General features: G+C 50.4%; 2 protein-coding genes across 2 annotated transcripts; both read right to left on the bottom strand.

Annotated features, from left to right (window-relative positions):
- Positions 1–2,062: 2,062 nt before the first annotated feature.
- Ir25a (ionotropic receptor 25a) lies at positions 2,063–7,952 on the bottom strand. Its single transcript, XM_003743690.1, has 13 exons — positions 7,859–7,952; positions 6,143–6,277; positions 5,831–5,971; positions 5,192–5,359; positions 4,756–5,099; positions 4,288–4,668; positions 3,970–4,155; positions 3,636–3,880; positions 3,170–3,514; positions 2,879–3,075; positions 2,522–2,654; positions 2,296–2,423; positions 2,063–2,199 (listed from the first exon to the last, which is right to left on the bottom strand). Exons 1-13 carry the CDS (start codon positions 7,950–7,952, stop codon positions 2,063–2,065), a joined length of 2,634 nt encoding a protein of 877 aa, XP_003743738.1.
- A 1,226-nt stretch (positions 7,953–9,178) lies between these two features.
- Positions 9,179–13,477, bottom strand: LOC100904564 (ionotropic receptor 93a). The gene is made up of 13 exons (XM_003743689.1): positions 13,408–13,477; positions 12,996–13,299; positions 12,724–12,887; positions 11,943–12,349; positions 11,705–11,833; positions 11,397–11,615; positions 11,217–11,320; positions 10,871–11,117; positions 10,616–10,778; positions 10,229–10,443; positions 9,851–10,113; positions 9,526–9,776; positions 9,179–9,396 (listed from the first exon to the last, which is right to left on the bottom strand). Exons 1-13 carry the CDS (start codon positions 13,475–13,477, stop codon positions 9,179–9,181), a joined length of 2,754 nt encoding a protein of 917 aa, XP_003743737.1.
- Between the last annotated feature and the right edge of the window lie 1,738 nt (positions 13,478–15,215).

Below are 15,215 nucleotides of genomic sequence, written 5' to 3'. Positions count from 1 at the left end.
CCAGGCATCATTAGGCGCTGCGTTTTCCCTCGCTGGGTCTGAGAGATCCCCAACATTCACGCACGGACACCGGGAGCTCCGGATCAGCTAGCCCACCTCGTGTCGTCCGAGAGAGCTCCTAGCCGTTTTTTAGCCCCTTGGGAGGCGTCATGGAAAGAATTCGAGAGAGTACAGACTCGTGATACAGGGTGAACCTCACGCCAGCGCGAATCCATAGTTCTACAACTCATCACGTATCTCCGGCGAATGTTAATCATTCGAACTACTTAAAGTTAGTACTCGCCCGGAAGATTCCGGGACTTTCCCCGAAACTCGAACTCCAACCCTGAAACTCGAAATCGGATTCGAGCTCTGACCGGAACTGATCCATACCGATTCGGGAACTGTGAAGTAGACTGGGATTCGACTGATCTTCCTTGGATTTCGAATCGCACTCGCTGCCGGGGCGCAATATCTATAAGAATCTTGAAAGCGACTGCGAATCGAATCTTGAACCGACGCGTAGACGTAAATCTCGACGCCAGATGACAGCCTCTCAGAAATAAATATCTACTGCAAGTTGTCCTCGCATTTCACCACAGTCAGGAATATCCTCGTGATCCGGTAGCTGCGAGGCGCGTTTTCGGCGACTCCGGTCGAAAATGGGAGCCCGATGTAGAAACTCATTCCATTGGAAAGCGTTTTTCGCGAGCTTAGTCGGAAGTGCCGCTGCTGCGAAACATTCGAACGCGCAGGAAGCCAGGTCTGAGTGGAGCTGACCCCTCGAGGCTCGAGATTGCAGTACTTCCAGCGCACAACTCAGCATGATGAGAAATTATAACGCATCTCTTCCGTCCTACCACGCGATCTTTCATCAAAAACACATATTCCTCGCATCAGGAACGATCCACGCCAGAAGACAGCGCGCCGATTATGGAATGCCGTAGATCTGCCCTAGAAGAGTTTTTTTCTCAATCCGGGAGGACATAATTTTCTGGACAAATGGCTATCTGCGAACTTTGTATCATTGATGATCTCAATCGCGACAAGAGCCAGCTTGGGTCCGCTTCCTATCTGGTGAGTCACGTCGCACGTGAGAAACTCGTGAACCGTTCACGTGACACTGTCGCATCAAAAGTGGGTCCCTCGTGTCTACTACTGGGCGAGAGTCAAGATATGTAGGCGAAATCCAAAGTCAAGTTTCTGACGAGCGGTCCTAGATATCATCGTTAAATGAGTGCTGCTTGCGCAGAGGATCAAGTTGAAATGTACATGTACTGATTCGGGGCGCGCTTGGGATGGCGGCTCGCCATGCTCAAACGGTTCTGGGATTGAGATGTGCCGAACAAGGTGGCTAATTCCTAACGGCTGCGGGCTTCCGAGTAATGATCGTGTCGATCCCGTTAATTATCCTCTGGGGCCTCTCATGGGTTACGTGACCACAACAACGCACCAGAATGTACCTGTGCGACGCTTCTCTCAAAGCCGCGAAGGACCTGCTCTTACCGAACGTGTGGTTTTGAAGAAGCGAAGGCCGCTTAGAAAGTAGATCAGGGCTTAGGTAAGAACAATATTTTATTTCTAAAGATAGGTGTCCTCATGTCTCGTCTCAATCCCATGCTCATAGAAATATTTCACAACGATTGATTGTGGTGACAGCGGTTCACCGAATGACTTCGGCTTCATCAGAACTGATTCGACATGGGACTCAGCAGCTCGAGTTCCGTAAATGCAGAGCTGGAATGCTCAGAGATTTTTATCACCCGGCTATCATTTTTCGCAACAGGATGTGCTCAATATCGAGCCTCCACATGCTGTGGGGAGCATGCAACTCGTGAGGAGAGTTCCCTCCTCATTGAAAAGGAGTCACTCTATAACATTGCGTTAATGAGTCGAGGCTGACCGAGACACAGATACCTCATCAAATCTCATCAAACTCGCTTCGCCTCTGACTTTGAATGAATCAATGAGAAGGAGTCTATGACAACTCGAGATGTGGAATCCACAACATCCGTTGGGGATCACGGACAATTCTGAACACCTCGCCATCCTTCGTTTAAGCACTGACATAGATTGGAAATGTCTATCTCTTCTGAGGCATGTGTTCTTTCACAGACACCACCTTAGATCTTGGCTTCTTATTCTTGTACCAGAAGTATTCGAATACCAGAGTTATGCAAGCCATCACGACACCGATGAATATGACGATGAAGACACCACCTATCGGAATATGGATGATTAGCGAGAATCTGAGGAAGGATCGGAAATGAGGGTGGATCAATATCATACATAGTGTCCAATGAGCGAGCTCCGTACCGATGTTCTTGATGGAAATTCCATCGTTGTTCTTGCCCTCTTCATCGCACTCCTTCTTCTCGGAGTTCTGGTTCCACCAGGTCTCCTTCAGACTCTCGAGTCGTCTCTGATTGAGCAGTTTCAGGATTCTGCGAGTGAAGTGTAAAAAAAATAATGATGAGACAAACAGGAAACTCTCGATGCCCGATTAACAGCAAGATCTTCTCGTCGCTCAGCATGAACTCACGCGCTTGAAAGTTGGTCCCTAAGAGGGGAATTCTGTTGAACCGCCAACGCAAGAGGTTTCCTCGAAAACTCGGAACCGATTTGTGTGAGATCACAGTTTGTCATGGTTGCGTACTTGATCTGAGTTGCGTCAGCTTTGGAATAGAGAGTGATCTTCCTTATCATCTCATTGCGGCACAGTTTGAGACTTATCAACCATTTTTTCGTCCACTTGGATCGCGCCACTTTGGCGGCCTTGCCGCCCCAAAACGGACAGATATGATTTGGCCCTCTTTGTAGCACTTCTCAGGCGGAAGTGCGTTTTTCTTCTCTTTCTCGGGATTGCGATTATTCCCATCTCATCGCGCTCTTTGCTCACCGATGAAAGCGAAGCCTTCGCTTGTCAGGCTATCTTTGACTCTCTGCACGCCAGCCTCGAAACTTTCGGGAAGATTCGCCTCCTGCATGGTCCACCAAATTTTGGTGAATTTGTCGCTGACCGGGTAATCCCAGACGGCGAGTTCCGCTCGCTGATCGTCCGTCAGACTATCATCGAGTGACATGTTCTTCCAGATCCTGTTCAGTATAACAATATATCGTGATTTTAGAAGATTCCGATGCATAAACCCACATTAATGAGGTTCACAGCTCAATCCACGTTGGTACTGACTCGTAGAACTTCTCTTCGATATTCGCCATCCTCTGGAAATACGTCGACGCTGTCGTGTCCTTCTGTGGAGCGTATTTGACTTTGTATTGTTTCGACAAGTCATCCAAGGATTCGATCGGAGATTCGAGACGGGACACTGTCAGGAAAGCAGCCAAGTTCGCCGTGTATGAGGCGATGATGATGAAGCCGAAAAGCCACCAGGTTGCGGCTACGAGTCGCCCGGACAAGTTTCTCGGCGCCTCGCCACCTCCCTGAGGTGTGAGTGACGTCATGCAGAACCAGAGGCACTCTTTGAGCGTAAATTCACGCTTCTCGTCGTCGTCCTTGTATTTCTCCTTGTTGTTCCTGCGGGATGACATCATATCGATGAAGGAGTTCATCTTCTGATTGGATATCTCTGTGATCGCTTGTGAAATGTGCGGTTGGATTGGATCGCTGCTTCCAGAAACTCTGCGATCTCCCTCACCGGTAACTATATGGCGAAAGTCGGTCGAATATGAACATGAGGAACGATGTGAAGAAATAGGCGGCTAGAATGCAGCCCCACACGTTTGTCTCGAGCACGGTCAAGAATTTGAAGAGCGATGGTTTCACTTCTGGCTTCTTCATGAGGATCGACAGACCGACTAGATCGTAGTACGGCACGGTGAAGTCGACCACCGTTTCCCTCTCAGCCATGACGGCGATGGGACCGAGCGCGATATCAGCTTTCTGGAAAAAAAACATGGGATTGGTCACGATCGTTCTCAGTGAGGAGTAGCCGAGAGCTTCGCGCGTCACTAATCATCTCTATTACCCACCTTTTGAACCAAGTCTCCGATCAGACCACTCCATGTTCCCTCCTTGTTCTTGGATCCGAAATGTGAGTCGGCGACCTCGTATATTTCGTATTCGAACTTCAGGATTTTCTTTATCTCGTCAATCAAATCGATGCAGTAGCCTCTGAACTTCTTGGTTTCGTTGTTCCTATACACGAAAGGGGGTTGCTGAAAGGAAGTAACGTTCAACTCTGGCGTCCGCTGCGCCTTCCCGCGCCCCCTTCTCCCTCAATCATCATAGCAGCAATTCGTCTCCACATCCAACGTCGGAGCATATTGCAATTGGATTATTTTACTTACGACAATCGTCACAACTTTGTAGAACGTCACAGCGCCGTATTGTTCGAGGGACGATTGGCCTTCTTTCCAGACCGCGACATTTGCATCGCCTTGGTACGTGAAGTAGCCCTTGTCTTGGGTGTCTCGATTCTTGGCCGTAGTGAAGTTGAGATGTTCTACTTTCATCCTTATCTGTTGGTAGCCGACCTTCATATCGAAGACGACGTCCCCGTAAATGCCTTTGAGTTTGGCCGAGTTCAAGGCGGCGTACAAGTTGTTATTCGGTCTCGCGCTACCAACTCCTGGACACGTCGCAACGATCGGTTCCTTCGAGTACTTTTCGGTCGCGAAGATCCGTTTCACCGTGTACTCGCTTATTTCTTCGTAGAAGAGGCCGTCGAGCTGGAAAGGAATCAAATAATCAATTCGAAACGCGCTTCACGGAATGCGCGGAAACTCTGATTCAGGTGAGAGGGCTTCTTGGCCAACCTTGTCCGCTCCGTAGGGTCCTTCTTTGCCAACTCGGGTATCATCCACCTTGACGGGATGCACGAAAAGAGCTTCGAGATTCGTGCAGCCATCGCACGAGGGTTCCCCCTCCTGCTTGGTGACGAGCACCCAGCAGTGATGTCGTTGTCTGAGATCGTATTTCTTAGCCACTTCGAGCGCATTGCTCAAGTGACTGATGCTGCCCACCACGAAGTAGTTCGAGACATCCGTGGACTGGATAACTTGAGTCTTGTTCCAGAAATCGGCGGCGCTCTCGCCGACTTCACGCATGATGTGACGGGTCGGCACGTTTTCCAGGAGACGGGCGTACTTGTGGTCGATCACTGTCATGCAGAACGAGGATGTAGATAAATTTGCCGGAATAGGTTTCGAGAGGAAGAGCGGAAGTTATTCGGCGGCAATCAGATGAACTCACAGACAGTCTTGTCGTAGAGAATTCCGGCGGTCGCGAGATCCATCTTCAGACTGAGCTCGCGCACTGCTTGAGTGTACGAGTCGCCCGGAGGCGTCACGTGGATGAGATAGTTGCCTTGATCGCCTTTTTTCGTGCTCCATCCGCTCATGGAGTACTCGTCGCTGATTCCTGAAACAACACACGATCTTCCTAATTGCGAAATATGAGCTGATTCCACACAATGCAAACCAGATTTTCTGTCACTTTGTGTTTGCGGAGATTTATTCGTAGCTGTCCAGACAACGTTCCAACGATCCGAATCAGAGCTCCGTAGGGTCCGTTGACCAAACTATCGTGACACAGAACTGGTCTGATGGTAGATGCGAATAAATGGACACTCGAGAGATTCGCAACCTAATGGTTGTCGGGCGAGATTCTCAGAGACAAACGGTGCATTCAAATGGAGCTCGCTCGGAGTTGTGGCCAGTGCGCTATCTCTGTCAAGAATCGCCGCTCATATCGATCGGCGACTTGAGGTCGGACACGACCCGTCCGAGAACCTTGGCGAAGTGCGGACCGCGCTACGAATCTTCTCCTTCGAGCGTGGGACCTTCGGAGCCGCCTTCGAGCCCACCCGTGTCTGAGATAGCTAGTTCTTACCGTATGACAAGTCGAGGGTGGGCATGCCAAGGTTTTTAAGGACTTCCTTGATGGTCATGGTGAGCTTGTAGTAGTTGCTTCCCGGGGTTCGTACCGTGTTTATGACGAGACTGGGCTTCTTTTCCATGATCATCGAGCAAACTGCAAAAATTTCGCGAGAAATCCTTAGACTTCTCGAAAGAATCTTGTTATTGATACCGATTTACGTCGAGCATAGTTTTCCATCGCAGTTCTCGGCCAGGATTTCTCGGGGGAGGTACATATTCAAATCGGGAAAGATCTCGGGGTTGATTCCGAAAAATGTTGACAGACGTTTTTTGTGATCCAGTTCGACGTTGGTCAACTCGATGAAGCTCCATTTGATGTTTTTCCCGTCATTCTTCGCTCTGGAGAGTCCTCTCTCAATAGCTTCCTTCGCAATCGGGAACGCTTTCTCGGTTATGACGGCTGAAAATGAAGACAGGGGAATTAGGTCATTGATTGGGCGTTACTCAACGTAATCATTGCTAGGAAGCTGAAATACCGGCGCTCGATCAGCGAAAAAGTGTCAGGAAGCTGTGAGATCGCAGCCGAAGTCAGGGTTATTTCATCTACGCGACCAAGACCCCCCCAGCTGCCCGGCGAATCGCTTGCTAAAGTCGGTAAAAGGGAAAAAGAAAAGAAAACCGCCTCGAATTCCGTTTGCCCCGACGTCGTCCTTATTCTGTTAGATTCTTTTTCGGTCTCTCATTTGATACGAATGTGAAATCTGACCCAGCTCTATTCCCAGAGGCGATCCAACGCGTGGGGACATGTTGTTTCGCTCGTCGGTACGCGTTGCCGTGGCTTCGGGTGGATGGGGGGATCGACTTCGAATTTTAAATCAAGTCTTTTGTCGGCGTTGTCATGGGCGCGTGTCACCCTGTCAAGCACGGGGATTCCCAACGAACTGGACGTCGTGCACCGAGAGACCGCGAGGCGCTCTCCAGAAAACATAATCGAGACCCGGTATTCCAAGGAACATCCAGAACTACTATTCCGGTGAAACTCCGAAAAACCAGCCGAGGTCCGCGCTCGGTCCCTCCGATCTATACAGAAGTGAAAAGCGTAAGGATCCCCAAGCTCACTCTGATTAGCAGTATCAGAAGAAAGCTCCCGTGACGAGAAGCTGTCCCGGTCTGAATGAGTGCGCTTCGATCGTGTGGTTCGTGTAGATCGCTTTGTACTCTCGAGGGAGAACATCGCTCCGCACACTTTCGAACACCGTAGCTTTCATGCAGCCTACCGTGCAGCCCAGTCACGACTCAGGCTCAGGAAGCCACAACTCAGTCGACAATCGACTCGCGAGTGACGATGTCCATGCTATGCGCGTAAGCAACAGGTCGTTCGCTCTATTTGGTCGTCGACCATTGAAGACCGTATTCTTTTGTTCGACTACTTTCAGGAGTCCAGCGTAGCGCGGCCGGAGACTTTAGCCAGCGGGGAATACACGTTCCGCGAGGTGAACATCGATCAATTTCGAAGCCGGGAGAGGAGCAGCGCAATCAAACAGGAGACCTCCGAAAGAGGTGAGATAGTAGTGGATATGAGTCGCAGGAAAGAATCGCTCGGCGGAATTAGGTGAATAAGGAGAGTACTCACCGATCTGAAACTGTCCCACGACTTGCTCGATCCCGGATAGCCATAACACGAGTAGACATACTCTGGAAATTGGTCGTTCCTGTATCAGAACTCAGAGGCTCAGTGACGGCGAACTCGATGCAGCAACGCTCGCTACGATTCAAAGGAAGTGAGGGAGAACGCTATGGAAAAATTCCCTCCGGCTTGGGAGATCATCGGAAATGTTGGTCGATCGAAGGGAAACCTCGAGAAAATAATCGGTAACGAGAGGGGATGGTAATAATCGGTTCCCAGAGCGGTGGCCTCCGGAATCAGGGGAGGTCTCGCAAGGAATTCGGTTCTGAGGGCCTCGGGGGGAATCCCCGGTCACGAGGCTTTGAACGGATCTGGCTTCGATAGATTCATCTGAAATCATCGCATACCACTCACCGGAAACGAGTTCCCATGACGGATCTTCAGAGCTTCTGTTGACGCCGTTCCAGCCTCTGGATGCTGGACTCAGAGACCTTGGCGAAGACCACATCTCAGAACGCTATTGGCTCGTGAGCCTCTCCACTCACGGACCGCCTCCGCCAATGGGGAACTCCAAGGTGAATCGATACGCAAACTGCATCTGAGTACCCGAGAAACAGCAGATAGCGATTTGACCTCAATGGAAGGCGCGCAGGCTCATTAGAGCTTAGAACACAAGAAACATTTGTCAAGAAAAATCTCTCTCCGATTAACAAAGGAATCTGGAGGCCGCCATCGCCGGTCAGTCTCGCGCAAGAGATCGGGGTTGATCAGCCATCAAGAGATGTATACGTGCGTATCTCGGATCTGACGCCCCCGCGGCTCAGACGCAACTTGAGGCGGAGAGCGGCCGATCTACATCCATACTACAAGTTTTGACTTTATCTTTGTCTCGTGGCATTCGACACTATTCACCTCACGAAACTCCGAGCGGTGGAGCTCGGATGCTATCGAGGCGTTAATTTACTCCCGGAAACGATTATGAACTAGGTGTCTCTGGAGCTGTCGCATATTTTAGCGCTCAGTTTCGCGCGCTCTTCAGGTCCAATTAGGCCGAATGTTCACATTGAGAGGAGCGGAAAAGCTCTCAGAAGCTCAACTTCAAGAAAGATCAATACCTGAGGGATCGAAAGCTCCTGAGCTGCTGAGAGTATTACAAGTGAGAGGAGGCTCGCTCTCTGAGCTGGGCGGCATCCTTTGTACATATTTATCGAGTTGATTCAATGATCATGTTCCCGTATAAGCCTCAGCTTGATTCTGGGGCTCACTCGAAGTCAATCAGCCTTACGACAAAACGTGATGCTATGGTCCTACCGCTCTCTCCGGAGCAAGAAACGGGGACAGTACTACCGCTCGAGATTCATTCAGACAGGATCTCCAGAATGAAGGACGGAATGGATTGGGAGCGAGAGGCTAGAAATTGAATTCGGGAGCGATGATGATCGTATGGAAAGGTCGAGGGAGACTAGGTACGTCTCAGGCACCGTGGAGCTCGATCAGATTTCTACCTTTTTATATTTTTCTGTTGGGACGCTCATGGAATCGTCATATCATATCATCATCATATCTTACTCTCAATAAACCAGTATCTTGGATAACACATAATTTTATTTTTTCCATAAGAGATAAACACCCTCTTCAACAACATGACATGTTTGTAGTAGTCGTCACGAAGACATAAGAATTCTCGAAGTCGATCTGGCCCAGCGAGTAATGGGCTTGAGCACCTGAGAAATATCAATAACGCCGGGCTGGGTAATTGTATGGGATGAGATCGGTTCGGTTCGGAAAGCCCGTATATCTGAAGGGTTGATTCGATGATTCGAAAGCATAGCCGGAATTTTTGGTTCCAGACTGTCCGTAATCGGTGCTGTAATTAGTATTGTCCGAGAAGTTGGTCTTCCGGAATAAGTTCTCTTTGTTGAACTCCGACGGACTGACTCGTTGAGTTTTGCCTGGAAGCAATGGGTCCCTGTCTATCTCGCGTATGACACTAATCCGCACCGCTCGTCAGGGAAGTACGCATTTCGGCGAGGATTCTTCCTGAATGGTTGAATTATCTTCCGAGTTCTTTGGTCGCTTACCCGAATTCGGATCTCGCAGTTCTCGCCGTTTCCGGAGCAGCTCGATGCCGAGGAGGAAGAAGGCCACGAGAAAGCCGACGCCGAGGACCCAGAACGAGCCCTCCATATGGGGTATCTCAATTTTCCGAATATCGCCGGCCTGTGGCTTCGATTGCACGATGCATTCGTTTTCCTTGGGCCAGAACTTTTTCTTCCATCTGATCACGAGTCCAGTCTCTACCATTCGGAGTAATCTGCAATGCGGATCGGATCTCCGTCGGAGTCATACGTATCTCTGACGTAACGAAACTCATTGCATTTTGAGGATGACGAATATCAAACGTACATGGCATTGAAACGTGTCAAGAAGGGGAAACCTGGTCGCACAGCGAGGTTCTTCACTTCTCGTATGATTTCTTCCTTCGCGACTGCGTACTGACACTTCCCGGTCGCGAGGTACTGTTTACCAATGAAGTGGAACAAAGTGACTTCCGAGCCGATGAGCGCCATCGTACCTTCGGCTACATTTTTGAGAATCCAACCCTCGTGAGCCGTTTCTATCTGCATGAGCTTCTCGGAGAGCTGCGTCAATGGACCTTGTTGTTGAAGCTGGAAGGATCGGGCATGGAACGATCAGAAACGAGTCGAAAATCAAAAATTCAGCCTCACGAAGAACATTCTCTCGGTTTTGCTCGACAACGCCCTACACGCGGCGTAGACTCACCCTGAGGATTTCGATGATTGCTTGGCCCCTGAATGCTCCCCACTGCATCCCGGATTTCAGAAGGGAGTCGACTGTGTCGAATGGGTTCCGAATTTTCGGGAACGTTAAATCGGCCACGAGATTCCCAGAGTAGGTGGTCAGAGTCACGATGACGAAGAGCCACCAGAAACCGACGAGAATCCGTCCGGAGATCGCGTCAGGGAGGTGAATTCCACCTGCAAAAGTTGTGACTCGATCTCAACACCTATCGCAAGATTGTGAAGAGTAGGACATGGAAATTCATCGCCGATCGTGGGAGGAAGTCAGGGTAGGGGGCCGTCGCGTCGCTTTCTGAAGGCAACATACCCGGCGCTCGCTAACAGGGAAGATCTGCCTCCCACCACCCACCTTGTTGAATAATCGCTCCGAAGCAGTACCATTCACAGTTCGAAAGTTTGAAAAGACCTTTCCCATCTCTTAGATCGTAGTAATCGTAATATTTTGAGTTTATATGAATGCACCACAGCACCGGTCCTATTATCAGCACGGTACCGAGCACTGCCAGCCATGTCTGAAACGTAAGTCCAGAGCGTATCAGCTGCCGATCGCATCCGCTCATCTCGACGATTGAAACTGAATACGGGGCTTGGAAAGCATTCTCACATCCCAAGTGAAGGGGTCCAGAAAGAGGTATTTGTAGTTAGGCTTCGGCTTCGGCACCAAGAATTTATAGGGCGACTCGTCGAATGCCACTGTGAAATTGACCGCTTCTTGCCGATCGGGAGTGGGCGTGAAATCGTAGAGGGCCACGTCGATATCTTGCTTCACGAGCAACCCGATGAGTCCTGACCAGCTGCCATCGGGCTGCTTCAAGCCTGGTACCGGCTCGGACGGCATGATGAACTTGTATCTGAGAGGAGATCGCATTTCGATAGTTCTCCCACCGCACGGCGTTCCACGCGAATGATTTCGAGCGGAGATCCAACTCGGGAGCTCTCCGAAAACTCACGTAAAATTCAGTTGTCGGGAAAGTTCTTTCAATAGATCGATCAGTGTGCCGTTGGCGCTTATCACCATTCCTTTGTCCGAGAGGACCTGAGTCATCGGAGGTTCCTGCGGATTGTCGGGAAATCCCTCAGTAAAGCAGATGTGCAGACCGACGCTCGAAGGCGATCAGAGTCACACTCACGTTTATGATTCCCACTCGCAAGGTTATTCCTCCCATATCCCCGAGGAACCTCGGGAAGAGTTGGTACGTGTTCCGATTCGCTCCCCCGACCATCGCGAGTCCGTCGAAGTAATCCCATGTGGCAACGGGATCAAATGTCTTCCGGCCAGCCTTCACAGTGAGCGTCCGAATGGTGTATTTAGCGCAGAAGCCGCATGATTTCGAGCGACGCAAGTAGTCCTTAGGGTTTAGGAACACTCGTGAGGAAATTCGATCGCGGGAGTCATCGCTTTGACCGGAATGCGTGAGACTCGACGGGGGAAACCTACCCTGACTCCTTTGTTGATGTTGTATTTGCGGGTGAATAGGTCCGTGCTCGGGTTGAATAACGAAGGATTCTTTCTAGCGGTTTCCATATACGCCATCATCGGCAGATCGATATGACAGGTGCCCTTCACCTGGAAGCAGTTTCGACCCCGGAATTGATTCGGATCGTTCCCTCACACCTCGAAAGTGCGGGTTGTCATCATGTTCGGTCGATGTATCCTCAATCGACGGTTCACTCACGGGACACTCTTCGTCTTTGACCTCGGTTGAGGCAATCGCGATGTTGGCATCGCTCGTTATTTTGTCAAACAGGAAGTCCCGAACTCTGTTGCTGAACGGCGTTGTGAGTATGATGAAAAACTCTCGGAACAGGGAGAATATCTGATAGTCGACACCTCGCTCGAGAAATTCGAGAACCAGCTCTTCGTCCCCGATGATGATGAATTCTCGGTCATCTTTCTTCTTCGGGCTAGCTCGATATGAATCGAGGATGTTTCGCATCGAAGCTGAGTTTGAGCCGCACTGGCCGTTCTGGCGCATCGTCGGCGAGCAGTATTGCCAGAGCGAGATTGAAGCTGCGCTGTTCACGCGATCGTTGTTACGAACGCCTTCGACAGCGCGCATCACCATTTCGAGATACTCGTTGGCTGCGAAAGAATGGAAAAATTCGAGACCCCGATCCAAGCACTTCAAGAGGAATCGGAGATGATTCTTGTTGAAAAAAATCAAGGAGCGTCCTTCGGACTGCAGAATGATCATCATCCCGATTTTCGAGGAGAGAGCTTCTTTCCACCAAGCACACGGGATTTCTCATTTCTCCAGGCTCAGAGCGCTCCGCTGTGTTCACAGTGCATCTCAGCTCGGTGTCCATCGGTCGGCGCCGGACTGAACATATTATCGATCGTGGCCGAGAGTTGTTATCGACGAAAGCACCGTGTCGTGGCTCGGATATGGAACGGCGGGCTCTGGTCCTCATTGGGATCACGAACAACTTTCCTTTCAGGATGAGACAGATACTCACTGTAGGCTTGAGGTGTAATGATTGTTATCTCACTCCATCGACTCAAGGGAAGCATAGCTCTGAAGTCTGCAAGCACAGGCAGAACGTCCGTCGGTCCGTTTGTTATCGGTATGCTCACAGCGAACGGTTTCCGGATGCTGGTTTCTTTGTCGTCTGCATCGAACCTACCGATTTCGGCAGCATCGGAACTTTAGCTACGATGTCATTCTCGGGTTTCTTCCTCCTTCGGGAAGCCGGAAGGTTCGAGCTCCAGGTAAAGCGTCTTTCCTTACCGTGGACAGTAAGGCCTGTTCAGGGCGAGAAGCATGGCAGAGGGGTATTTGCTTTCTTGCAACGCCATCGCGGCATAGGTGTCTTCGCATCCAACCGCTGTCACCAGGAGGTTCAAGTTTATTCGCGTCGGTTTCTCAGGGTTCACCCTTTCGGGGAGTTCGTGGACGTCCTCTATGTCGGTGGCCAAAAACGTGAGATAGTTTCCGCCTGGAGCCAAAGTCTCGTTGTACTCCGCATGGCGGGACATGATGTATTCACGAACGTCTTGTCCATCGACCTCGGTCTGGCTGTCGGGTACGATTTCTGGGAAGCGAACAGATGTATTGAGTCCGTGGTCGTGCTTATCGCCAGGCTTCGGGCTCCCATATCCACATATGTATGTATGCTGCTCAGATGGGTGAATGTACTCACGAACTTTGATTTGGTGAGCTTGAGCTACCCAGCCTCCGATCGAGGCCACGAGGAGCACCCGAAGCCACATTGCGACTCGACGATCCCGGAGAACGCTATTCTCTGTGCGTCCGAGTCAGACGTACGATCGACCCTCAGAACTCGTCCTGCGTCGAGATCCGTCCGTTGCTCTTGGCCGAGAGGCCGCCTCCTCAGATAGGGAAGGGCCAGCTTCATCAAATAGAACTTTGCGTCAAAACGAGATCAATTATAACCACCGATTATTATTTGGCGAAAGAGAGGACGAGGCAGTCTGGGGACTAGAGTTCGTGAACAGTTGAGCCTAGAACAGTGATCGAGAACTACTGATCGTGAGATATTCCTCCGACTTGTCTGAAAAAATTGGACCAGTAGGCGGCACGAGGCACGCGACGTTTTCTCTCCCATCGGAGGATCGATGCGAATTAGCCGACGGCACCCGCAAAGGGGAGGGGATGACCCTCGAAAAGTTGGAGGAGATGAACGAGCAGACCCGAACGAAACTCGAGGAGACTGTCATTCGAATGCGTTCAAATGCTACCCGGAGAGCCGAAACGTAGAGGATCTGATAACGGACATTAGCACGACTTTAAGCTGCTCCTGATTAGGGAAAGTTTTTCAAATTCACTCCCGAGCAAAGTTCGCGTGGGTCGAATTTCCGGAAAAACGCGAACGATCAAATCCTGATTACTCTCTGTTAGGTAGCAGTTGTAAGCTAGGTCATCTCCGCCTCCAACGACGTAAGTAAATTCTATGGTATCGATCACCGCGCAGCCTTTATCGAGGGAACCCGTGGGCGGATCGTTCACCTAGACTCTAGGTCCTAGAGTCTAGGCACTCATGATTATTCCCTCCGTCGGCTTCATGGGAAACCAGAGAACAGGGATCAGACTTCGCGCTCGATGATCCTCGCACAGCTGCTCAGAATATGCAGATGAGTCGCGAACAGATCAATGCTTCTTCGTTTTGGAGAACATGTCATAATGATGTGGAGCCAGAGTCATTATGTTCCGCGGTCCACATACCTAGTTTCCTGGACCTTGTAGGGTTGAGAGTTCCCGGGGTTGGAGCCGTCTCTCTCGAGAATCAGGATCGAACTCACCTTCAGAACTAGAACTCCACTTAAGGTGAACTCGCGGTCCCGTACCCGCGAAAAAACTTTGAACCAACTTCGCAGCGGAGATTCTGAAATTGAGCTTGATCGTTTTGTCTGGAGGACGAGAGGAATCGAAGGAACCCATGATTGAATTATGATGACTACTCACTTTCGATTCGGTCTGTTGGGTCGTTGGAGCGCTGGAGCCGAAGTGTTGTGAGGTGCACATCGGACGACTCAGGAGCCCGCTAGCGGAGCGGTGTCTCCGAGGGTGCGAAGGACAGCTCTCGAATCGGGTTTTGTATTGATCCTGGAATGTGAAATTCATGCATTTACATTTTAGCCGCAATACTGAAAGATGAAGGACCTCGGAATCGGTCCGACTGCGATCCATTTAGACCAACTTCCTCGGATCTATGCACATTCGCCGTTCCATCCGAGTTCATTCGTTCTCACGGGTCGAGACCAGGCAGGATTTCGTTCGCATTGATCCGAGTCGAGACCTACCGGAACGACTCTATCTGGGGTTCTATCCATTCGCAGGCTAATCACCTAAGCGTCTCTGAGCGGAGGGCTTTTTTCCCCGCCCTCTCTACGGATGGGAGCGGGTTCCTTGAACATACGTTGATTCCAAGCTCGAGAATTCTCCTGATAGAATTCTGGAATTCTATTGACATAATTCTCTGTCGAAACG

The sequence above is a fragment of the Galendromus occidentalis genome, unplaced genomic scaffold, assembly GCF_000255335.2.
Source record: "Galendromus occidentalis unplaced genomic scaffold, Mocc_1.1 scf7180000077450, whole genome shotgun sequence".
Taxonomy (NCBI): domain Eukaryota; kingdom Metazoa; phylum Arthropoda; class Arachnida; order Mesostigmata; family Phytoseiidae; genus Galendromus; species Galendromus occidentalis.
The sequence above is the reverse complement of the archived record's forward strand: the minus strand, read 5'-3'. Positions and strand labels throughout refer to the sequence as shown.